Source organism: Hoplias malabaricus, chromosome Y (assembly GCF_029633855.1).
Source record: "Hoplias malabaricus isolate fHopMal1 chromosome Y, fHopMal1.hap1, whole genome shotgun sequence".
Taxonomy (NCBI): Eukaryota; Metazoa; Chordata; class Actinopteri; order Characiformes; family Erythrinidae; genus Hoplias; species Hoplias malabaricus.
This window is the reverse complement of record NC_089820.1, coordinates 45,461,711-45,487,953: the sequence shown is the minus strand read 5'-3', so window position 1 is coordinate 45,487,953 and position 26,243 is coordinate 45,461,711. Positions and strand designations below refer to the sequence as shown.

General features: G+C 38.3%; 1 protein-coding gene across 1 annotated transcript in view; it reads left to right on the top strand.

The window, feature by feature from the left end:
- The window catches only part of LOC136678445 (centrosomal protein of 89 kDa-like), a 133,910-nt gene extending 112,333 nt beyond the window's left edge, over positions 1 to 21,577 (top strand). Inside the window, exon 20 of the mRNA XM_066656496.1 lies at positions 21,199 to 21,577. Coding sequence (XP_066512593.1) covers positions 21,199 to 21,520 — 322 coding nt within the window. The 3' untranslated portion in view covers positions 21,521 to 21,577. The remainder of the gene's footprint in view (positions 1 to 21,198) is intronic.
- The last annotated feature ends 4,666 nt before the right edge of the window (positions 21,578 to 26,243 follow it).

Below are 26,243 nucleotides of genomic sequence, written 5' to 3'. Positions count from 1 at the left end.
AACCAGAGAGAACTGCAGATTCCCAAAATTGTAGATATTCCCTTTAATGTGGAAATGTGTCCAAATTCTACAAACAACAATCTTTTTTTTTTCCTTCAAACATTCTGTTCCACCTTAAAAGACACTGAGATTCTGAACGTAAACAAAGGGCTTGAACTGCATTTCCCCACAATCGTAGACATCACCTTTAATTGAAGATGCCAAGCATGAATGAGCAGAATATTGAAGAGCCATAGATGATCTAAGATAAAGAAATGTGCTTGTCAACGTAATCAACGACAACAATTCTTGAGTTCATCTGTGAACTGTTGATGTAGGGAAAATATGTTGAAGAAGGGTAGATACAAATAAAATATAAGTATTGACAGAAGAGAGGGGCTGGAAAATTTGGGAGCTGTGTCTGCTTATATAGGGCACCGGTATATACTTTTGTCACTGCTTTAATTTGTATTTCAACTAGCTTCCAGAGGTGGTACCAAGATATTGGTGTTGGTATTTCCAAGATCTGTCAAACAGGGGCTGTTCCTCATAGTCAAATGTCGAACTAATGATGAACAACAATCATCATTTTACTCTGATATAGCAGAAGGGCTCAGGATTACTTTGGAATATGGTTTGCACCTAACACAGTCTACTGCTGCTTTCAGAAACGAGACCAGAAACTCTATCATGCAAAAGAAAGATGAGTTCTCATGCTGTTACAAATGCTAAGCCCTTTCCTAGAAAATCCATGGTTATTTCAGCAAGGCAATGCTAGGCCGCAAAAACTCCACTTGCAAAACTGCACCCATTAGCATCCTCTGTTCCCAAATGATTTAATAGTGAATATAAAATAAATTTGTTGTAACACAGTGGTAAACATGCCTCTGCCCCAACTCTTTGGAGTGTGTTACAAGCATCACATTCCATATTAGTTTATATTTACAGAATACAATTTTGTTGGTCAGTGAAAATACTGGAAATTCAATTCAATTGTCAGTTAAATAACGGTACAAGAGAATAGACAAATCACAGATTATTGCTTTTATTGGATTTTATGTAGCATCTGCCTGGAGACATGATTTGGGTCAGGCTGGACACAGACAGCACATTTGTGATTTTGTTATTTAATCATGTGTGTGCTCTCTCTTGCTCTTTCTGTCTCTTAATAATGTGAATCACTCTTCCTCAGTCTCCTTGTCTCTTTTTCCTACTGTTGCCCGATACTTTCTGCATTCCTGTGTACATGTTTGTTCCTCCATGTTCCACCTATGATTCCATTTTATTTGGTGTGTGTGTTGTCCTCCATGAACCATTTGCTTTTGTTTGCTCATTTGTTTTCTACATTTAAGCAATTTAACCCAAGAGGGAGTTCTGTTACACTGCACATGGTGTCAGCCATATTGAGTATGTTAGATGTGAGTGACTGAATGCGTGAACAAGGCAGTTAGTTCTGAGGTGCATCAAAAGAAATGATACACAAAACTAAAACACACATTCTTGGATAATGAGAATAATTAGAGCGCATGTTTATTTGATCAGTCATATGTCACATGTAACCTCATTATTTAAGCCCAGAGTTTTCCTTTAACCTTAAAGCTTTAAACTGTAGTTTCCTTTTACCTTGTTCACTCTCTTAGGCCTAGTCCACAAGTAAAATTTCCCATTCACATGGAAGCATAAAACATTTTCTCTGTCCTTTGACATGCAGGAGATGCAGCTTCTACAGCAACAAAATAATGTTTCACCAACTAGAGTTCACATAGGGTTTCATCCAAAGCTGGCAGTGTCGGGGCAAGGTTTGAGTTGTGGGAGAGCTGGATGTAGCTGTGACTTTTGCAGTGCATTCTGACACCTCAGTTTTTTATAGTGTAAAATTAATTGTGCATTTATCTGAAAACAAGTGCTTTTAGCAGTGTTATAAACAGCACAATTATTCTACTTCTGTAATTGCATATAAATAAAGGAAGATGGTGCATACTCCAAAGTCAAACAAAGCAGGTCATGTCGCACACACTTGACATTACAAGTAAAAATCTCCATGACAATACTGAATGTCTTTACCCTGAAAGGAGTTTACATGGCTGAAGGTTTGTGCACAACTGATTGTTCAACATTTTTACTGAAGTGATGGTATTAAGGAGTTTATCCCTCTTTCTTATAGTAACAGCCCCTACTTTTCTAGGAAGTCTTTAAACTAGATTTTAGAGCATTTCTCTTACGATTTGATGCTATTCAGCCACAAGATAGATAAGGATACGTATATCAGACACTGATTTCTGTGTGTGCACTCATTAATTGAAATGTGCAGCCACTGTTTCATCACTGTCAGTGAAACTGAAACCTGTGCTACGTAGTATTTCCACATAGTATTAATGATGAAATTACTGTAATTAAATTGTATAAAAATACACTCTGTGTTTAAGTGAATTAGACAAAAGCATTTTTTTACTACCAAAAACAATGTAATTAATCACCATGATCTGTTTTAATCACTTGACCTTTTTACTGTAGATAGACACTCAGATGTTTACATGTGAGCTGTAGACTAATTACAGTGTGTTGTTGAAATTAGGGCTTGAACGGCTGTTTTTCTGGGTCACTGTGGTATGAGAACAGATCACAAATATACACACACTCAATCACAGACAAACACACACACCTCTCTCTCTCTCTCTCTCTCTCTCTCTCTCTCTCTCTCTCTCTCTCTCTCTCTCTCTCTTTGAGTGGTGAGAATGGGCCAGTATGTACCAGACAAGCTGCCAGGGCAGAATATAGATGATGGATGCCAGTTGAGGACACAAACTCTCTCTCTCTCTCTCTCTCTCTCTCTCTCTCTCTCTCTCTCTCTCTCTCTCTCTCTAGCTTTGCACTGTTTGTCTGGACAATTTAGTTTACTCACCACACCACATGCAGCTGCTTGGCTAGAGTGTGAACTGTGCTGGGAGATGTGCAGAGGCTAGTGACGTCAAGTTTAGTTGCAGAGTGCTTCCAGGCCTGCTCACACCTACTGATTTTTATGACTCAGTGGACATTGAAAGTTCTATACTAAAGGATGAGCTTAGTGCTGAGGAGTATTAATAAAATGTATTAGTTTAGAATGTCAGAGTTACCAGCTGGATCTTGAAGGATGGTGTAGAGATAGCTGGGAAATTGTGCTGTAACCAATGTGTTACAGGAGTTCTGGAGATCCTAAAAGTGTAAACCTAATATTTTATACTATACACAATTTTCAAAACAATCTGAAATTACCAAGTACATACACTGCACCTACAAATACACTACACAACAAACATTTGTGGACAAGCATCCTTGTATTAAGGGGCTTAATAAGTGTTTTTTTCTGCTTTTGGCTACAGTAAAACTCCCAAACTCCTCTTGTCAGCCCTATATATACTCTGCAAACTAAAGTCATTTCCATGTCAGACATAATCACTTCCACCTCCACACCATCTCCACCCAGTATTCATCTCTCCAATGGGGGGTTTGGCTTCATACACATTCCTAAGCCAATCTGACATCCTCCCCAAAAACATCTGAGCTCATCTCCCCATTTCAACCGTTGCAGGCATAGTCTGTACCAGCAAAATGCTGTTTATAAAGATAATAAAAGCTGTGTTTGTATAATGTTTGTATAGTGTTTGTAAAAGTAGCAGCACCAGTCACAAAAACAGGAAGGAAATGCAGTCCGCAAAAAGCAGTGCAGGTAGCCACATTGGGAGAATCTAGAGAAGAGAAAGATCATTTGGCAAGATGTAGCGATACCTTGGGCGATACAGGCAAGTTTTATTAAGTTTTTGCTGGAAACAACTTACGAAATCCTTCCAATGCCATAAAATTAGCAATTCCATTTGAGGATGCAGTAGATAAAGCATTCGAAAGGAAGAAGCAGAAGTATGTCAACTTGGCAGCTGAGGAGAGGAGAGGGAATGTGGGTGGCAGGCACATGTAAGATCTATGAAGATAGGTGTTAGGGGATTTGTAGCCAGGTTGGCCACAGACTTGCTTGTGCAGGTGAGCATCAGAGGCAAGAAATTAAGGGCAGCTGTGAAGGAGTTATCAGAAACTGCTGAAAGGTCTAGTCAGTGGTTGTGGATAAGGAGAGCACAGACTAATTGGGGAAATACACTGTAGAGGTTCTATTGTGGTTGTTGGTGATGTAGCATGTAAAGATCACATGGAACTTATGGCACTGAGCGTGCATTAACAGTGCCATTGGGGCTAGGTACAGCCTTAGTCACCAGGGAGGCCAGTGTGGATTTACAGTTGTTGATGATTAAGGGTAAGGTAAGACTGTAAAGCTAGCTCTTAGTGGGTTGGGTCTAGGACGCCAGACTTCACTGTTGAGCCTTCTGGAAGTGTTGTGGGCTTAATTCAGTGAAACACTGACGAGGTGAGGTGTCCACCTGATGACCCCTGTGAAGAGCTAGTGATGCAATTGGTGGTTTTAGTACTCATGGGCTGGGCTCAGTGAGTAACCTAAGTTGTTAGGGATAACTGGTTGCTGATCGGATCATAAAGGGCCAAAGCAACCCTAGTGGGTAGGTGTAGTATATTAGTACACCTAAATGTTGCTTGATGTAGCTGGTTGCTGTTCATAAACAGACACAGTGACCTTAGTGGTTATGTGTAGGAATAACAGGTGATAATTATTTTTTTTTCTTTTGTGGCTGCAGGTAGGAAGAGAGTGGAGTGGGCCTTATGTTCTCTAATGGATTGGCATAGGATATTTTTCATCTTATCCTGTGTGTGGTTATAATAATGGGTTGTCTGTGTTTTTTGTGTGTGCATTTTTAAATACCAGAATTCATGAATTTAGGACCTGTCTCTCAATACTGACAAAAGAAACAAAGGACATGGTAATGTGAACAAAATTGAACATAGTTGGCTGTTGAAAAACAGTCTGTCCTGTTGGATGATTTATGCTACAAATGAAATGGCTTTTTACTGATGATGATATGACTTACTGATATTGGTGACAATCATTCCTGTTTTTCATTTTCGCTGTTTTTGTTGACAGCTCCTCTAATGAAGTAACTTGAAATATTGCTTTCAAAATAATATATATCATAAAACGCGAAGTGTGGCAGACAGACATACACATGTACAAAAAGAAAAACACAGCTCCATGTTTGGCCTGCTCTTGCACCTGAATTCCTTACAGAGCATTTCACCTCTTTTCACGCTTTATTGATATTGATTTTTCAGTCTTATCCAAATGCAAACCTTTGTTCATGCTTTAATATACATGATTTCCCATTCTGATGGAATGAGTAAAAGGTGGGGGAGTAGGTACAGAACAGTATTTTAAAGAGGGAAAAGCATGTCAATATTGCTCTGTAATCCTGCACACATAATGGCACATAGTCGACATGAGCAGCATATAAAGAAATAAATTACTGGTAAATCCCCAGAGGACTTCTATCAGGACTTCTCTTACAATAATTTAAATCATAAAGTTTAAATTTCAATTATGATAAGGGTACAGAACGTAATGTAAGGCTAGAAGAGGTGACTGTGTACGAGTATATTATGTTAAGAATAAGCATAAGGAGAGAACTAGAAAAAAAATAGCCAAAACAGGTTTGGGACCACCTCCTAAAGCTGCTGGATAGAAAACCATTATAAATATGCAAGTGTTTGTATGTAGACCCATAAGAAACAGTTAAATCAGTATTTCATATTTAACACTGGAGTAAGCTGTAGACTACATACACCATCCTACAAGCTCTACAGCCAGGCACCCACAGAAAAATGTAATTTCCTGGCTCAACTGACTTATTGATGACTTTCCTAAAATTGCCTAAGGAAATTTTAAGCATTTTTTATTGAATTGTTGGGTTTATTTTCTTAAGAGTTCAATTGAACCTCAAAAAACAAAAAAGCCCAGGGATTATGATGTGAGTTCTATTGCTCTGGACAAATAACTTAACAGCAGGACAAGCCTGTCTTCTTTTTTATATACCCAGTCTTATTTTTAGAGAAGGTAGAGATTTATTTATGAGACTCATTTTTAGTTTTTCTTTCCCAATTTCCCAATGTCAACACCTCCTTCTTTGGTGAAGTAAATTAACAGTGCCTCTGTTTCATATGGGAGTCTGAAGAGAGTACATTTTCCCTAACATCTTCTGGTGTTCCTCTTCTGGTGCAAACTAAATTCCTTCTGAATTACAGGGAGGCAATATGGTAAATTATCATATCCCAACATCATTATCATAGAATTATTAATTAATGTAATTAATATATATGAGAGAAAAAATACACTATTATTTTATGAGAGAGTAATAATTATGGACTTTCTGTTGAAACATCAAGTTGCTTAATGCTTTTTAAATATGGATAAAATCTGTATTAGGCTGAAAAAAAACATATTGTTTGTGACCATAAAGTTTCTTATGGTAGTGATGCAGTATTTTAATGTTGCTCCCTCTATTCTAACATCCAGCTCAAAACTGTGATATGCTGGCTGTGGTGCTGCTCATCAGAAAGTGCTGCTTAATGAAATATGCTGCTAACTGTAAGCACTCAGCATCATGATCCAGGCTACTTTAGGAACTGCCTCTATCGGTTCCTTAGCATTATGGTCAATAAAATTTAGTGGGTAGACTGGGGTGCACTTCTGAGCTTAGGTAGAACCCCATTAAATAACTAAAAAGTCCTTGGGTTTATAATGCTGCATAGATCTTACATTGTGTGCAACAGGACTGTACTATCAATATACTACAATTACCAGATGGTCCATATAACAGCTATATTGCATGCAAAATATTTTTACTGTATGGCATGGTTGTCAGTTGGTCTTGAAGGATGTATTTTAGTTAAAATGGTAAAATCTTAGCTGGAGTAAGCTAGGCTGTAATATATGATTTGATTGGTTAGCCTATAAAATGCACATTTTTCTTTTTTGTTCTGGTCTGTGTCTGAACACCAGTGATGATTCTGATGTCTGCAATTACTGCAAATCTTTTTTAGAAATGCCACAGTCTGTCACAAAAGGGTATAATGAGAAGCACCATCACCATGCAAGGGATGCAGTCATTCCCTTTCTAACTTCCCTTGCCACACTAACTGGCTCAGCAATGCTACCCCAGACAGATAGATTGACACCCATGTTTCTATGAGGCCAGGCAAATAGGAGAAAGTATGTTCATTAATGTATGAAGTCAGAAATACCCCTTCATTTATAAACCCCACCTTAAGGAAAGTTGGGGCATTTTGTAAAATGCAATAAAAACATGAATCATGTGATTTGATCATTCTGTAGAACATTAATATAAATTACAAAAGTTCAAAGGAAAGATTTCAGAAGTTTTCACGGACAAACTCAGTTCATTCATTCATTCATTATCTGTAACCGCTTATCCAATTCAGGGTTGCGGTGGGTCCAGAGCCTACCTGGAATCATTGGGCGCAAGGCGGGGAATACAACCTGGAGGGGCCGCCAGTCCTTTACAGGGCAACACACACACATTCACTCACACACTCACACCTACGGACACTTTTGAGTCGCCAATCCACCTACCAACGTGTGTTTTGGGCTGTGGGAGGAAACCGGAGCACCCAGAGGAAACCCACATGGACAACACACCAACTCCTCACAGACAGTCACCCAGAGCAGGACTCGAACCCTCAACCTCCAGGTCCCTGGAGCTGTGTGACTGCGACACTACCTGCTGCGCCACCATGCCCACAAAGCCAGTTGTATTTTCTAAATATTAATAAATTTAAATGCCTGCAACACACTTCAAAATTTGGAACGAGCAAATTAAGAGGGAAAAGTTTGTAGAAAATTCATGTCACGTTGATTTGCAGCATTACAAGCTTCATAAATATTCAAATAGACAAATTTTCAATGCACATTTGCAAAGAATTTGGCTCTTTCATTATCTACTGAACATAATATTATGAACAAATTCAGGTAATCCAAAGTCTCAGTCCACATTATGCAAGACCAGAAACCACTGTTGAATGATGATGAGATTCAAGCCATGGAAAACTGTCACTTAACACAGTTTGCTGCTGTATCAAGAGGTACAACTTGAAACTTGAATATATAAATTTTGTGCAGAAATGCTGGCAACATCTCTTGGCCCAAAGATAGACTGGAAGACCATGGAAATGTGTACAGTTGTCAGACAAGTCCATGTTACAGCTTGTCTTTGGGAAAAACAACCATCGTTTGTCTGAGCCAAAGATGAATTAAGCACATCCAAAAGCAAAAAACAGCATCTGTGATAGCATGGGGTACATCAGTGTCTATGGCATGTGATCTGTGTATATGTGAATGTACTATTGATGCTGAAGCTTATGTATTTTGGAGAGACATATGCTACCCTCAAGACAATGTCGTTAGCCAGAAACTCCATGACTATTTCAGCAGGACAGTCCTGGGCCTTATTCTGCAAGAGTTAAAACAGTGTTGCTTTGTAGACATAGAGAGTGTGTGACTGGCCTGGCGCTGTCCAGATATAGCTCCTATTGAAAATATATGCCACATTATGAAAAGGAGAATCACAGTATGGTGACCACAGACTGTTGAGTTGCTCAGCATGCAAAATTGCAACAATTATTATCTCAATTCCCTAGCGAAAAAGTATAATTTAAAAGAAAAGGTGATGTGACCCAATGGTAAATGTGCATCTGTTCCAGGTTTTGGAAGTGTTCTACAGGCATTATTTTTTTCTAATTTGGTATGTATTTAACAAATACAGTAAAGTTCATCAGTGAAAACAATGAAAATGTTTTTTTCTGTTAATTTTGTCTGTTAAATAAAAGGTTGGATTTCAGTTATTATTGCATCTAAAGCCATAAAAATGATTGCGAATTAGGTTAAAATGCTGAAACTACATGCATGGGTACTAGAACAGTGCACTCCAAATTTAGCAACTTTAGCAACATACATATATATATATGTATGTATGTATTTGGTGGTCTATCATGATTCTAAGGCCTTAAAGCTGATTGTATTTTTTTACATTTGAACTGATTGAACTTGTTTTGACCTCAGGAAATGAACCATGTGTGTCCTTGTCCATCACTGACCCCAGTCATGAAGTGGTTAAGTGGGATCATCTATATACCTCCCTCACTCAGTATGTCTGTGTAAGTGTCTCTCACCCACTGTCTCACTCTCTGTCTGCACTGAAATATTAATCTAGCCTCAGGCGATACTGTCTGATCGGGAGTCTGCCTGAAGCTTAAAGATGTGTGCTGTGGAGCTTTGCAGAGGTGTGTGTGAAGGGTATTGAGTCTCCAAGGCTGTTTACACAAACTCAGCCATGTTTCACTCACAGCTTATGAAAGATTTTTAAATTAGCTGATCAGATGTGGCTAAAGGAGCAATGGTTTATGATTGAATATGTATTTCTGATTGAGATGCATCAGCATGTGTGCTGGCATAAATTAGTCTTTTTTGAGTGAGAGAGTTTATTAAATAAATAGACGTGTCTTCTATAGAAGATTTTTTTTATATTATATTGAATTAGAGATTTAACCAACATGTTTGTTGCTCATTTTGTTGTTAAGAGTTTTTGCAATATTATCTCACAAAGCTTCTGGATACAAGAAATTTCTCAATTTCTGGGTCTGAACCTAAACTGAGTCTGAAGTCTCTATGAATTAAGCCTCAGATCTCTAAATCCAAGTTGAGTCTCAAGTCTCTGGAGTTAATCTGAGTCAAGTCTAGATTATCTGCTGTCTGGGTTTGAATGTGGTTTTGAGTTTGTGGAGTCTGAAGCTGAATTGAGTCTCTGTGTCCCATTGTGAACTGAGTCTTAAGTCTGTGGTGTCCATTTTTGAGTTGAGCCTCAGCTCTTGGGGCTCCAAGTCTGGGCTACGTTTTGAGTCTCTGAACTCTTAGTCTAATTCAAGTCTAAAGTCTCAGGATTCTGAGTCAATTATCGAGACCTCAAGTCCATGTCTGAATCAAAGTCAAATTTATGGGGTCGAATTTTAAGTTGAGTCTCAAATCTACAAGGTTCAAGTCTGAGTGGAGTCTTGAGTCTCTTCAAATAGTAATTAATGCTGTAAGAACTAATAGGCTGTAGCTGATAACAGAAACTACTGTTTTAGGTGCAGTAAAAAAAACAAAACATTTCCATTGTAGTCACCACATCTGAGAATTGTAATGGTGTTTTTCTTCTTGCATATATTTTTTCAGCAGGGCTTTAGGGCTTTTGTCACTTTGACTATAGTTTTAAACAAACCACACATTTTCAGACAGAATGTGTCATATTAGCACTGGAAACCTGATATAAAAAGCTAAGTAAATCTAGCCCATTTTCTTAAGACCACAGATACAAACACAGGCACAGACTCATCCTTGATCTGAGTGTATGTGTGTGCATACATGTACCTGCACACGTCTTTAACCATGAAGTGATCAACTTCTGAGGTTCTATTTATTTCCATTTGGTTGAGCTGCTTGTGTGGCTGTGGTTACAGGCCTAATGAATAAGCATTTGTCAGATTATTGGATAAGCAGTGCTGTGTGGCCATTTTGTGGAGTTTCATTTAGAACAATTTGTGCAGTTTTTGTGGTGGAAACTAATGTTATCTGCTGCTGTCATCATCATGAACAATGACTGACAGTTAACATAAGCTATACTATATAACATTAGGGTGAAATATTGTGTGTAGGGTGTATTTAGTTGACAAATGCATCTATGTTGTTGTTCTAGAAGAAATAATCAGATCCTCTTTAACAAGACAGTTAACAAATGCCTTTATGGACAGATAATATTTTACATTAAAAATTCGGCCATAAGCAATAACAAACAAATAAACTATAAAAAATTTTGTCAGTTCCTGGCAGTATATGACCATGTAAAGTTTGTTTTTTTCTATTTATACCAAGTTACAAAACTGAATCACTGGGTTAAAATGGTTAAAGTGGCTCATTTACACCAGAAAACTCATGATCAACATGAACAAACAGCAACGAACATGATTATTTTTAACAGCGACATTTTTAAGTTCTTAAAAACAAGCAACATTATATTTAATTAATCAGAAAAAATATATACTTGATAAAGAAGCAGGGCATCGCTGGAGACTAGATATTAATATGTAAATAATTACATTGCTATATAAAGGACTGATTGATAAAACTGTGTCCAATCTAATGCTATTAACAGCCTCGTTTATAAAACAAGTTCACATGGTACTGGTGGCACTGAGCATGCATTAAAGGTGCCAGTTGGATAGGTACAGCCTTAGTCACCAGGGAGGCCAATGTGGATTTACGATTGTGGATGGTAAAGGGTGAGGTAGACTGTAAAGCATGTAAAGGTGAAGCCGTGTGAGAGAGTCCCAATTCTGCAACCCTCTAAACATTTCAACCCTTGCACCCCTTCCTTCTCATCATCAAACACCATTAAAGTGTACACTTCAAGGTAGGTTTTAGGGACAGAGCAAGAATTTGGACAGGGAAGTACTGCAGACAGTAAAAGCTGAAACATACACATTTTTGGCGATTTACCATCCTGACCAGATGCATTTTTTAGGTCCCAAAAAGTGAACATGTCTAAGGAAAGACAACGTAAGGTCACCCTTATAACATCATCCTGTAGCATTTATTTATTGCTTTTTCCAAAGTATATTTTCCCCATCACGGCCAGAGTTTCAAAGGAGTTACTGTGGTGTTTTCCAGGCTGTAACTAGAAGAGGCTTGCTTATAGACTCTCAGCTGAGGTGTATATCATTAAACAGTCTGAGACTATGCATTTCAGGATTATAGCTGTATTAGATAGATTCACTCTGAATAGTAACATGTAATTTGCATTCAGTAACTGAGATGAGTCTCCATAAATCAAACTACTGAGCACTCTCTTAACTATTATGTTATCATGCCAAAAGACTGGAAGATCTTTGTGGATCAGCTTGTCTGTTAGGTCATTACAATGATATCAGGCTTAAGTGTAAGGTGAATAAAGGCATAATTACACGTACTGCAAAGCCTGAGAACCCTAGTTGCTTAAGTGTACATGATACTTGTGATGAAGAGTTGTGATGAATAACCATGAATAAATAGTAAATGATGTTTATTGATAAGCATTCTTGTTTTGTCTGACATTATACAAAATCACAGTCCATTCTCTACCACAGAGCAATGAAGGCATTCGCACTATAGTGAAGCCAAGATAGAAAGTCTACTGCAGCTGTTTGAAAGCCACCGCAACATAGTACAAAGCACTGCTATACCAATTAGGACATGTCTCATAATAACACCAATAAACTTAAGGTCGAGCTCATTGGAAAATTATTGACCAGTTATCCTTTGCCAAAATCCAAAACGATGACCATGTTTCGCTGGACAATTGATCAGTGCATCTCTGCCTTCTACTGAAAGGCACCTTTATTTTGAAGAGAGTTTTGCTAAATACTTCATATACCTGACATAGAGTGGACATTTCAGGTCACAGTGATCATCCTATTGAGAGTTTTTGGTTTGTCCTTCTTCCTTTTCTCTCCACTCTCTTCTTACATATGTGTCTTTGAGGAATTGAGCTAGCTAGTCAATACTCCCTTGCCTCTTTCATGTCATGACTTTGAGGTTTATTGTTCAGGCATTTCACTCTTCCCTGCCTTCAGCTCTAATCCCCCTTTCATGCTTCTCTCTCTTTCTTCCCCAATTTATTCACCCTGGCGTGCCTGAACTGCAAGTTGTAGTATTTTCTCAACTTAACTCATGGTTAACCCTCACCAGCCACCCCACCATTAATTTAACTTTGATGTATTAGAGCATGAGTACACAAAAATATAGCACCATTAGTGAAATATTGATGAAGACTAGTGATGCAACTAATGATTTTTTCCAAAGGCAGTTAAACTAAGAATATTTTTTGATTAATCAATTGCATGACATGTTCAAACATTTATAGACACTATGAAATTCCTATCTACTTATGACAAATTTCTTTATAATCTCCATTAATAGCATTGCCAATATGGTGGGATGCTCATGAGCAGCCAGAAGCATCATGCACAAAGCCAAGTATCACCAAATGATTTATAAATGCCCCCAGCTGTGAAGTGTGGAGCAGTGGAAGAGATGCAACAAAATCCAGTACATTTTGAGATGATCTGGTTTATGTGAGAGCTCAATGATGAGGTTAAGTGGAGCAACAAAAAAACAACGAGCGCTGAGAAATATGTGTACTGATCATGTCAGAGATATATTATTAATATCCATAGAGAACTGTGTAAACTTGTCGAAAAGGGGTCTAATGTGTCTCAGTGAAAATTGGTATTAACCTTACTAATGGTGCAGCCCTGCCTCAATGTAACTAAAACACACAAGCATGTACTCACTGTGGTTATGGGTGGCATTGAGACGAAAGGCAGGTGATTTATGAGAAGAAGGTTGGGAGGAAACAAGTATTCAATCAAAGAGCAGTGAGTCAACACAGGCTGATGGATGTGAACACAGAGTTAATCTGCTTCAGGAAGCTGATGCAGTGTGATTTGTATCAGCTACAACGTTTGTGTCTACAAACACATGCACACACACACACACACACACACAAACATCAATAAAGACTTCTGCTAATCTTTCGGTCAGTTTTGATCTTGGCCTCTCTCTCATCCTCAGCATTTAAATCTTCCTTCTTGTCTACTCTCTCTCTCTCTCTCTCTCTCTCTTTCTCTCTCTCTCTCTCTCACTCTCCATTTATCTGTCAGTTTCTTCTCCATGTTTAGCTCAACCCTGAAACCTGATTCACACCTGAAGTTGATATTTGATTCAGTAAGGCTTTAGGTAATCATAAAATGGTAAAAAAAAGCACTGAAATAAAGGAGATTTTCAGCTCCACCGTGTCCCATTGTGTTGATTGTGATGAAGAATGACTCCTTTGAAAAGATCACTTTTCCCCACATCTCTGTAGGCCAGTGCCTATGAGTGCCTATGGTGTTTGCATCACATAATGATCTAACATGTATTTGTCTTTGCAACAAAGAGTTTATGTGCCTCTTCTCTGCTATATATATTTATCTGTTGCTGTGAATGGACTGTTCTTGCTCATAGTGTTGTCATGATCCCCATTCATTTTCCTATCACCTGAGGAAGAGATGACCTTTTGATTTTCTTTGACACTGATAATAATATATGAATGTCACAGTCATTAAAAGAGCACAGCATTAAAATCCTTCACTCTCTGTATCAATGTCTTTCTATCTTTTACTATCAGAAAGGAAGTTATAGTAGAGTTACATATTGGTCACTAAAGGTACAGTGTAAATTTACTTTTAAGGTAATTTTCTCCAGAAGGAGTGGTGATTGTTTGTAATTATTAATTATAGTGTAAAATATATGTATTAAATATATTATAGAAGTTCTGGGGCATATTGAGTCAACACAATTTTAATATCTACAATTATAATTAAATGAGGAACTATTATGTTTCCTAATTAAAGGTACGGAATATACACCATTGAGGGTACCACCACAGTGACAGGTATTCTGACAGTCAGGGTATCTTTGAGTATTGATAAGGACTCATTTAGATTTTGCTGACTATGCACTTACCCCCTGGGAGAAAAAAGAGAAAGGGCACCTTAGGAGGAAATGTGAGAGCTTGAAGGTAGAAGTGTTTGCTCAAATGACTGCTACAAAAAAATGTATATATATATATATATATATATATATATATATATATATATATATATATATATATATATGTATATGTATATGTATATGTGTGTGTGTGTTTTCATGAAAATGGCTGAGGGTACCTTTTCAGTGCTCATTCAGAAAGCTCACATCATCTTTATTTTTGTCTGGCCCATATCACAGAATGATCAGGCTGATTTGGGTTCAGTACTCCTATTGAAAATAGCAAAAAGTATCACCATTTCAGGTAGGTCTAGTCTGTGCTAAGTTTAGCCTGTGCTATGGGATATGTATCGTCCCATTTTTAGCCCTCCAGTATATACAGTGCTTAGCTTTATCACCCCACTAACTGACTGTTAACGATGCTCAGCATTAACAACACTAACAACAACTGTGACGGTGCCAATTTCATTCATCTTCCCTATAGCATTGGAATGTTATGTATGCTAAGCTAACAGTTAGGCACATTTACCTCATCCTACCTGATTAAAATCATAGCTGCATTCCAAAACCTAGGCTAAGCACTACATTCGCAATCTGCAGTCAATGTTTCATCTGCTTAAACACGTATACTACAACATTAAACACTCAAACTCAAAATATGGCAAAATGCCAATAAGACAAATAGTTCAATTAATCAATTATATTACATTTTACAATTTAAACAAAGCAATGAAGGTACAGTGCTATTTTCAATGCCTGCAGTTCTCTCACAGCAGGTTTAGTGCCACTTCTTGTGACTTAACATGCTGTGTTTTGTTTGTTTAGATGCCATTGGTTTGTATAGTGCTTATACTGGACACAAACTGCACCAGAGGTTGTTTAGAAAAACACTGCTCACATGTCTTTGGTCTACTTGTTTGAAAAGAAGTGTTCACACCTACTCCAATGAACCACACTCAACAGCACAATCGCACCAGGGTTCGTTTTAATTAAAACCTAAGCTGACAAGTTTAAACACACCCTTAGAGTATTGTGAAGTGTATTGTGGCCAGACATTAGGCACAAATGTCCTGGCACAAGCCTTATAACATCTTTCTGTTAAAAATATATGTGAAAACAGGAGCAGAAATCAGCAATAAAGCATTTAATGAAAACATTTAAAACCACATCTCAGCATAATGTCTTTTTGCTGTTTTATTATCAGAAAAAAAAGTTTTGTTTTTTTACTAATAAAAAGAGGATAGAATAATCTCTCCAACAGACACACTGGCTCCTGCATAACACACTAATTAAATACACCACAAAGTGAAGGGTCATTGAAATACGGAAGAGCTTATTTCACTTTATAATCTCTAATTAGTTGAGGACCTTTTTGCAAACCCCTTTGTTGGTTCTTAATTTATTTTCTAGCCTTCATCCTCCAGTCTGGGCATTTAAAAAAGGCTTCGTCTTTGAAAAAAATAAAAATCTTCTTTCTGGGAACTTCACTATGGTGAAGCAGGCCTTTGTGTTAGATTCAGTATTCTTATGAGATAAACAAATACAATACAAAGTGTATGCTGTCAGTTAAGTCATTGAAAAACAGCAGGTCTCCAGAGAATAATTTTGTGTTTGATATCCAGTGTCTTAGAAAGACTCTGAAATACATGTTCATAGACACTCACATGCCATTTTTTGTGTTTCTTCGGAGATAAAGTGTATTCATTTGGAGTTTTTATAGCCATTTTGTCTAAAGTTCTGGGAATTTTTTTACACCATACACTAAAACATTGCTGTTTGAATCTAATTGCGTTAATCCTCAAGCTTTAGTGAGGTCAGGTACACGTGGTATAATGAGTTCTTGTTCTCTTTTCTGGCACTTTGTTTTTTACTCCTAATTCAATTAATTTAGATTGCTCGTCTGTCACCCATACGCTCGTCTTTTTTTTTGGGTGGGGGTGGGGGTGGTTCCCCTCCCTTTTTCTACCTGTATTTGATTCTCCTATGCTTTGGAAATTTATATTTTTGCTTTCAATATAGCAAAAAAAAAGTTATAGCATTTAAACCTGACTTGAAATATATAGCAATTAAAAAAGTGTAAAGAAAATTAAGACACAGTTGTCTATTAATTTTTCGTGTCACTGGGATATCGCCAATGGCTCCCTCAGCTGCACTCTTCTTTTGTGGTGCACATGAATCCGGGCATCTCAATGCATGAATTTCCGTACTCTGAATGGATGTGATTTCAGTTGGGTGATGCATGGAACGCCTGCCTTTCTAATGCCCACATCCAGCCAGCTGAAGTGGATTTATTCTCACAGTTCCCTTGCCACACCAGAGCAGTGTAAATGCACCATTGGTCTTCTGAGGCAAAGAGACCAGCAGAGCACAATTGGCCTCACCCTCCCTGGGTGGGTAGGACAGCCATTTGCAAGATCCAGAAGAATGTTGGCAACTGTTAACTGCTGTTTACTTTTCCATTGATATAAAACAGATAAAAAGAATCAGTTGTAGGTTAAACAACAAATAGGTTAAACAAAAAATAGGAGTGATTTTGCATTGTCACAGAGGTACGGTATGAAAGACAATAGCCACAAATTTAGCCAACAAGTGAAATAAATTAAATGTCTGGTGTGCGGCTTTGATTATTTTTCACACAGTCTGCAACCAGTGGTGTGAAATTTATCACCAGCCTTAGAGAGCAAGTCTGAGCCTGGGTTTACAAGAGAAATCTCCTTGAGAAAGTGAGTCCTGGAAGAAAGTGAGAGACCCTTTTCACTCTTGTGAGTTATCTCTTTTTTCAGAGAACAGATTGTTCTGTGAAAGGTCTGTGTAAGTGAGAGAGAGAGAGAGATTCAGAAATTGGGGCTGTAATGTATTTCAGGTGTGTTAAAAAGCTATGTAATGTCAATCTTTATCAACACACTCAGGGCAGAATTAAATTGTAATTTATTTCTCATCACAGTCACACAGTATGATGCTGTATAGGGCACTGCCCGTGTGAGTGTGTGTGCATGTGTCTAGCAAAGGTCTTGTTAAGGTTTCCAGAGCAAGCTGTCAATAGGCAACTGGCAGTATTCTATATTTGGTGTTCCTAGATAGTTGGCGATTTGCCAAGGAATGACCTTGTGAGGACAGTCTGTTGTTTTGTTGGTGAGGTTTTGTTATATTATATTTTAGGAAATGCTTCATTTGATACTATATATATATCCACTATAGATAAATTAAGTAAGACACTCCAGAGCAGCTGCACATAAGATTAGGTTCACCATGCTCAGTGCTAAACATTTGATAGAGGGATATATAAATGCACCCAGCACTGAGGTGTGGAGCAGTGGAACTGTGTTCTCTGGAGTCTTGGGGCTATATCCAGTGAGACTCTGCATGACTAAAGATCCCAAGGGATTAGTCATCAACACTACAGCCCGGCTGTACCCCTGACTGATTTATACTTGTTAACAAAAATGAAGAAATTCTCAGTTGAAAGTAATTTTATGATGATGCTCCTTAGAAAGAAGAAATATATTTTTTTGAGGGAAAAATTATTGGCAAAGCTAACAAATATAAGTTAAAGGTGTTTACATAAAAATAGTAAATCTAATCAATTTCATGTGTTTTACTTCATAACTATACCAAGATCTTATTGAACTCTTTCATTTATTCATTATCTGTAACTGTTTATCCAGTTCAGAGTCACGGTGGGTCCGGAGTCCATCCAGGACCACTGGGTGCAAGGCGGGAACACACCCTGGATGGGGCGCCAGTCCCTCACAGGGCGACACACACTCACACCTATGGACACTTTTTTTTATGGAGTCGCCAATCCAACTACCAGCATGTGTTTTTGGACCATGGGAGGAAACCTTAGCACCCAGAGGAAACCCATGCAGACACAGGGAGAACACACTAAACTCCTCACCCAGAGCGGGGCTTGAACAAACAACCCCAGGACCGAAGCGTTCTCACATGTGTGACAGCAACACTACCTGTTGCACCACTTGAAATAGAACAAATAGTTAGGAAAATGGTTAAGAATTCTCAGCTATGTGAACCTCCAGTGGGGAGAGGCGCATAAGTGTCTAGGTTAACTGTGTACGCCTCAAGACTACTGAGCTTAAAATAGCAAATTATTGTGCCCTTTTACTCATTTCAGAACTTGGAATGACAAATAAAAAAGCTAAGCTTTGGATGAAAAGGTCTGAAGAGGGAACTCAGTAGCTGGCAATGTCATATTACATATATTATTAAGCCTACGTGGTACTGTGGCCTGAACCCCAAGGAGGCTGGACTGAGGGGGCTCACTACAGCAGTGCCGCTAGTTGTGCACCACCTCCCTCTTAAGTTACTGAGCCCAGGAATCATAGAAAACCTTGATCCATTGACAGAGGCAGGACTAAGGCCACATTGCTTCTCTCACTCAGTCCAGCTCATTACCTCTCAGGGTCATTCCCATGTAAACTAACTGAAGGATGCGCTGACAGGTAAATCAAGAGCGAGCTGGAGAGAGATGAGAGAAGGAAAAGAGATTCTTGTTTGTGATATCTTTGTGACAAGTTCATGCCTGAGACTGCCCCTAGCATTCTCCTCACTGGGGTCAGGGATGGTCATTGCAACAGGACAGGTATTTTTTTTAGATTCCAGAGACCCTAATATATTCACAAATATCATCACAGGTTTAGTACAGAGTCTTTGATACGATCACAACACTAGGTGCTGTGATGGCTGGTGTTTATAACAATAGATAGAATCATTGTAGAAAATCAGCAATTGTTCCTTTAAAGAGTCCTAAGCATAGGGATTAAGCTTAGTCCTGGACTATAACCTCCTTTCAGCTGAAAATTACAATTTTACAATGCTGTGTTGTCCAGTGCTAGGCTCAATCTTATAGACACCTTATACACTGCAAAAAATGAAATCCAAGAAGCAAAAATATCTGCCAATGGAATAAGACATTTTCTGTAGATAAAGTTACTTAAAACAATTTCCAAATGAGTAATATTAGATATTTAGACTAGATCTAAGTCTATTTTACTTGCTTAAATTACATTTTTTTGCAGTGCAGGTGTAGAGGATAAATCTGTTTGTGTTCATAAGTCAGTGCTGTGTTTAACTAGACTGCTGTTTGCCAATCAGAAAGTGATGAGGCATTGTCGCATGGTGTTCATGACCCTGCCAACCTAATCATTTTGCAGAACGTCAGCATCCATGCAGTTTATTCTTCAGTGTGGCTGAGCCTGTGTTTAATCATCAATGTAAATTAGGAGATCTTTCATTGAATTTCTTCTTGTCACCTTGTCACCTTCTATCTGGCATTCGTCGGAGATCATTATTGACCTCTTAGCTGTGTTTGTGTGTGTGTGTTGCAGCTGTACTCTGGACTAAGCTCAACAGATGGCTGGGCTAATTGATCTGTCATAATGACGGCCCATGGACTGATTCAACAAGCATAATGGTAACACAGTTTAACCGCATGTGTGTATTCCTTTGTTCCTACAGCTTTTCCCAAACACCTCCGTCATCAACATGTCTAAACCAAAATCACCAGCACAGAATTTCAACATCTGTCTGAACATTAAGAATGGGCAACACTACTCATTTTCATCTTAGTTCAATGCAGAGTCACAAAGGCTAGTGTCCTAATACCAGTACCAAATCAAGAATTCATTAATGAATTATTTAATTCATGCCTGTTTTTAATTGGACAGGGATAAATATCATATTCAAAGTATAATTCAAGACCCCATGTCTCTTGGTTTTTCTTTGTACCTGCCTTCCTCTGATTCACTCACTCATTCAGTCACTAAATGTCTTCCATGAAGCTATGAAGTATGAAGCTTGGAGTGTATGGTCAGTGTGGTTTAAGACTAATAAGTTGGAATCTTCTCTCTCTCTCTCTCTCTCTCTCTCTCTCCCTCTCTCCCTTCTATCACATCCATGCTTCTCCTCATTTGTAGATAATAACTGTTATTGTTACACAGCTGTGGTTGCAGAAGCTTTCCTACATAGCACTCTTGTCCCTCTCTCTGCTTTTCTCTTTCATCTCTCTTTCTCTTTGCCCTCTGTCTCTTGTCACTGAGTAATTGAGGCTACAATTTAGCATTTGGAGTATGCCATTGAGTGTGTGTGTGTGTGTGTGGTCTTTTTTTGTGAGTGAGTGTGTGTGTGTGTTTGTTGTTTTCTTGCCTTTGAGTCTTGAGTGTACAGTGCCGTGTTTGGACATTTTAGTTGTGTATTAAAGAGCTAAATTAAACCCATTAATAATGCATTGTTCCTGAGGGGGCACATCTAACTACTTACATTTACCCACCCCCACGCCCCCCCCCTCTCTTTTTGCACATCTTCCCAGGTCTTTGTCTGTCTCTACACTCCTCTCTTAATCTCTCTCTTTTTCCTCCATCCTTTATCTTGGACAGCACTATTACATTAGGCTCCATGGCTTAATTTTGATGTTTTTATATTATTTGATTGTATGTTAATGATAATGCCTCTAATGTCTCAATCTCTTTAACTTTATTTGTAGCAACTTTGTCTTTTATTGGCTTTATAGCTGTTTTGAATCTCAGCCCACACAGCAGAAGTAATATTTCCTCTCTCTCTCTCTCTCTCTCTCTCTCTCTCTCTCTCTCTCTCTCTCTCTCTCTCTCTCTCTCTCTCTCTCTCTCTCTCTCTCTCTCTCTCTCTCTTTACAGAGCAGTAGAAAATGAGCTGGAGATAGTATGGGAAGCTGCTGCCAGAGAGAGTCAGCACCTGCAGGATATAGTGCTGGGGGTCAATAGAGCAGACGGTTCTCTGAGTCCAGTTACTGTGCCCCCTGCTCTGGGTAGCCCTGCCTGGAAGTTGCGTCCTCTGGAGAGTCTAGACCAGGCTGAACATCTATCCAGCACAGCGCCCCCTCCCTTCACCTACAGACACAATGGTCTCCCATCTCCTGTCCGGCGTAGTCCAGTGTATGAGTCAGACAACCCCTCCTCAGAGGAGAGTGAAAAGAATGGATTAGACTTCTATTCCTGATGTGGTACAATATTAATGTGGGAGCTTTAGGTAGCAGCAGCTTTTTTAAATCGATTGACTGCCAAAGGTGTAGTATTTTTGTTTGTTTGTTTGTTTTAAACAAATCCTGCTTTAAAGGATTGGCTCACCAATACACATATATTCATATTCATATTGGTTTGTCAGTATCATAAAATGCATTTTGTCATTTTTCAATATGACAGTTATGAATTTTCAATTTTATTATGAAGCATGAGGAACATGAGGAAGTGTAACAATATTCCAGTCTTACATGACGCTGCATTAGGGCCAAGCTGATATACAATGTTTTTTTTTTTTAAATAACCTCTATCAATGGCTAGTTAGTCATATATGAGAAGTAATGTGCAAACGTCAGAGACTACTTTTAATTTGTTTAATTTATTAAGGTTCAAAATGACTGTCAATTCACAACTGCCATATTTCTTTAGCAAAAAAGGCCAACATTTACAGTTTTAATAAAAAAATTGTATTAAGTAAAATAATATTTTGCCAAAACTAAATAATTTATGGGATGTTAATATCAACAAACATTATCAACCAACCAATATATCAACCAGAATCTATTAAAAACCCACGCTTTTGATGTTTATCAGTCATGATTAAATATATTATTTATTGGCAGCCTTTAAACAACCTTCATATGATACCTTCATAGGGCCACGGCATTTAAAAAAAACGAATATTAAGAGAATAAAGTCCGACTTTATTCTCAGAATTATTCTGACATTATTCTCAGAATTCTGACTTTATGCTCTGAATCTTTCATTCATTCATTCATTCATTATCTGTAACCACTTATCTAGTTCAGGGTCGCAGTGGGTCCAGAGCCTACCTGGAATCCTTGGGCAGGAATACACCCTGGAGGGGGCGCCAGTCCTTCACAGGGGAACACAGACACACACACACATTCACTCACACCTATGGACACTTTTGACACTTTTCCCACGCGGACACGGGGAGAACACACCAACTCCTAACACACAGTCACCCGGAGTGGGAATCGAACCCACAACCTCCAGGCCCCTGGAGCTGTGTGACTGCGACACTACCTGCTGCTGCTGTGCCGCCTGCCCTGAATCCTTTTTTTTTTTTCAATGTCGTGGCCCTAAAACTCTGTTGTACCTGCATAGACACACACAAACACTTCACTTTGTCTGTATCAGAGACTTTCTAGGGAAATTTCGTTTATTCTTATTTCATTCTTTAGCCGTATAATAGATATAATCTGTATAGAGTCTCACTTCGCCCATCTCCGCCATGTCTATGACCTATATTGCACTGTCTTTGCAAACTGCTCTTCTAAAACTCCAATTGACCTTAATATATGTGTGAAATAGGCCAAAAAAATTCATCAAACAATGGAGCAGTGGGGTAAAAATGACATTCCACTGGAGCTCAATTGCCTGTGCCCGACACAGAGTCCTCTGTGCTATCTCTAAATTACCGGATGAGTAGATTTAGCTTCTACAGAGTGATGTCCTTGAGAAAGAAAGTAGGGCAAAATTTGATTGAATGTACTTCTCTTAGATAAAGTACGGGGGTTCAGATTATTGTTTTAGATCGTCATCTTAATTTAATGATCATGTCAGAATGGTATTCTAACATTGTTTTTGTGCAATTACAAAGAAATGAACTGAGAGCTGTATTTTTCTTTTAAGAGGCCTGATCTGTGCTTTTACAATTTGACCCTTTTTATTTTTGTAAATATAAATATAAGAGTTAAAGAGACAGATAGATGTTTGTACCACCAAGCAATATTTATGGCAAAAAATATTTATGGAAATGGTTAGTTGTTATTTACACTGCTTTCTAATAATTTCCTTACAAGGTCAGTCAGACTTCTTCGTGTTCCCGGAATGAACCCTGTTATTTTATACAGCGTGGGTCATACATATGATACATGAGGTTTGGTCATGTTCAGAATTTGTTTAGCACAGAATCTCTGATACTTCCAACCACTGTGTCATTAGACTCATAACGTCTTTGATGAGCTTGTCTTATTGTGCCTTTAAATTGTGAGAGCAACGCTTATAGTAAATCATAAATTGATAAATGTTTTTTATTGTCATTGTATCGTGTACAACACAATGTTTCCTTCACATTTATTGCATTTATAGCAGTGAACACACACACAAAGCCATATCAGCATCGGGGGTTAGGTGCCTTGCTCAGAGGCATTTCAGCCATGGATTGAGGGAGGAGACCGTGTTGTTCCTTCAACCCCCACACACATCAGGAGCCTATCTTTCATACTGTGTTTTGTGCATTTTTAGGCTCTATTCTGTGGACCCTTCACATAGGAACAGATCTTTATGGAATAACACCCAAGATATGCAGTCCTATTAGGCTTTGGTACACAGGTAGTGTTTGGTTTAAATCCAGATGGAAACAAATTAATGTTGTGAGATTTCATTCTTGAATATGAATATTTCAATACGTTTTTGAATATGTTGAAGATTGATTTAACAAACAATATCAATATGTAAAAAATAAGGTATTTTCCACATAGTCCAGATGAAGTTGATTAGTTCGGAAACTGGCTTCTTTAGTTTAACACACGGGGGGAGGCACGGTAACATTTGTAACAAAAACTAAAATTGAATGGTCACTCCGGTGTTTTCCATGTATTCATACCCAGTCTCAGCCTCAGAGACTCCTCTTGTTAATGCACTTCCTTGTAGTAGGTTATAATCACCTAATAAACACATAATGGCATGACAGACGATGATGAGTCCTGCTTTGAGATATTCACAGCAATAAAAATTGAGGATGCACTTATGTTTTATAATATTTTGTGCATTTTTAGCTTTAGCAAATTTTGTTGTGGGCGGCACGGTGGTGCAGCAGGTAGTGTCGCAGTCACACAGCTCCAGGGACCTGGAAGTTGCAGGTTTGATTCCCGTTCTGGGTGACTGTGAGAAATTTGGTGTGTTCTCCCCGTGTCCGCGTGAGTTTCCTCCAGGTGCTCCGGTTTCCTCCCACAGTCCAATAACAAAAAAAACACATGTTGGTAGGTGGATTGGTGACTCAAAAGTGTCTGTGAGTGTGTGTGTCGCCCTGTGAAGGACTGGTGCCCCCTCCAGGGTGTATTCCTGCCTTGCGCCCAATGATTCCAGGTAGGCTCTGGACCCACCGTGACCCTGAACTGGATAAGCGGTTACAGAGAATGAATGAATTAAATTTTGTTGTCTAAATTTGTGACAGCCATAACATTAAAATTACCTTTGTTTATTTATATTAGTCCATTTCATCAGCCTGTATGTCCCTACAGGAGCACTTTGTAGCTCTGCAACTACAGACTGTAATTCATCTGTTGCTCTGCATACATTGTTAGTCTTTTTATCCTGTTCTTTGATGGTCAGGACCCCCTATAGAGCAAGTATGACTTGGGTGGGGGATTATTCTCAGTGCTGAACTTACAATGTGGTGGTAGTGTGCTGAGCTTGTCCAAGACGGTCATGCCCAGGGCTGCTGGAGACCTCTTCTTTAATGTCATGGCTGATTGATGTATATGAAGAACAGATAAAAGTTTATGATCAGTCAATGCAGAGAACTAAATAATTACCAAGAGTTGACATAATTTTTATGTACTGCCCAAATCATATAGATTGGTCAGTGAATCGTACTTTCCCAAACAATATTGAGATACTACACTAACTATAACTTCACAAATGCACAAAAGGTAATATTAGTTTTCTATGATATGGTTGCTTTATTTAAAAAAAAAATACTACATAACTCAACATACTCTTAAAGGGGACGTCTATGATAGTTGGGAAATGCTCTAATCTCTCTCAGTTCAGAAGCTCCGTATTTTTAAAGTGGAGTGGTGTACTTGAGGTGGCGAAAATGGCTGCTGTTTTGTACGTGGCTGAAGTTTAACTTGTCTGTATGTTTTTTCACTGTTTGAACTAATACAGAAACTTCCTTTGCAACTCAAGTTGTTTAGTTTTGTAGTACTTTTGGTAATTCAGTTAGCCATCTCCCGAATTTGGAGACATTCCACCTTAATTAATTTGAAAGAGCAAAAATACGTCAATATTACGCATCGATGGAGCAGGTCTAGGGCAATATCCTCATCTCAGTTTGTGCTTTTCAACCTTTAAAGTTCTCTCCGTTGCCTAAAAACATCCAGATGCCATGAGTAGAGAGAGAGTGAGCCTAGCATACCGGACTGAGCACACAGACAGAACTGAGAGTTAGCAAATGGTAAGGAAACATCTGAATTTTATTTAAAAAATAAAAAGAAGCTTTTTTTTTATTATTAAAATCGTGAACTTTTCCTTTAATGTTTATGTACATTGATGTATTTAAATAAAGCAGAAATACGAATATAGGATTTTATCCACATGTGTGTTTTTTACTAGTACGGCTACTCTATACTTTCAGACTTGTGTCTCTTAAGCCTTGAGGCTCACTGGAGCAAGCTATAAAGTACAGTCAGTGAGTCAACAGCCACATAATGACAGGAATATCCAGATGTGATAATTCTGCCTCACAGCTGCCATGATTAAAAATAAATAGACCAAGCTAGCATCACCTGAAGAACCAAATTACTGTTTGCAAGCTGCCCATTAAACTACCCTAACCGCATTGTGGCTTTCTCCAGCTCAGCCCTGTGTCATTACAGTGTCATACAGCTGCTTACTGGAGCTGGTCAAGGCTGACAGAGGTCATTTGTTTCATGTTTACTCACCTCTAA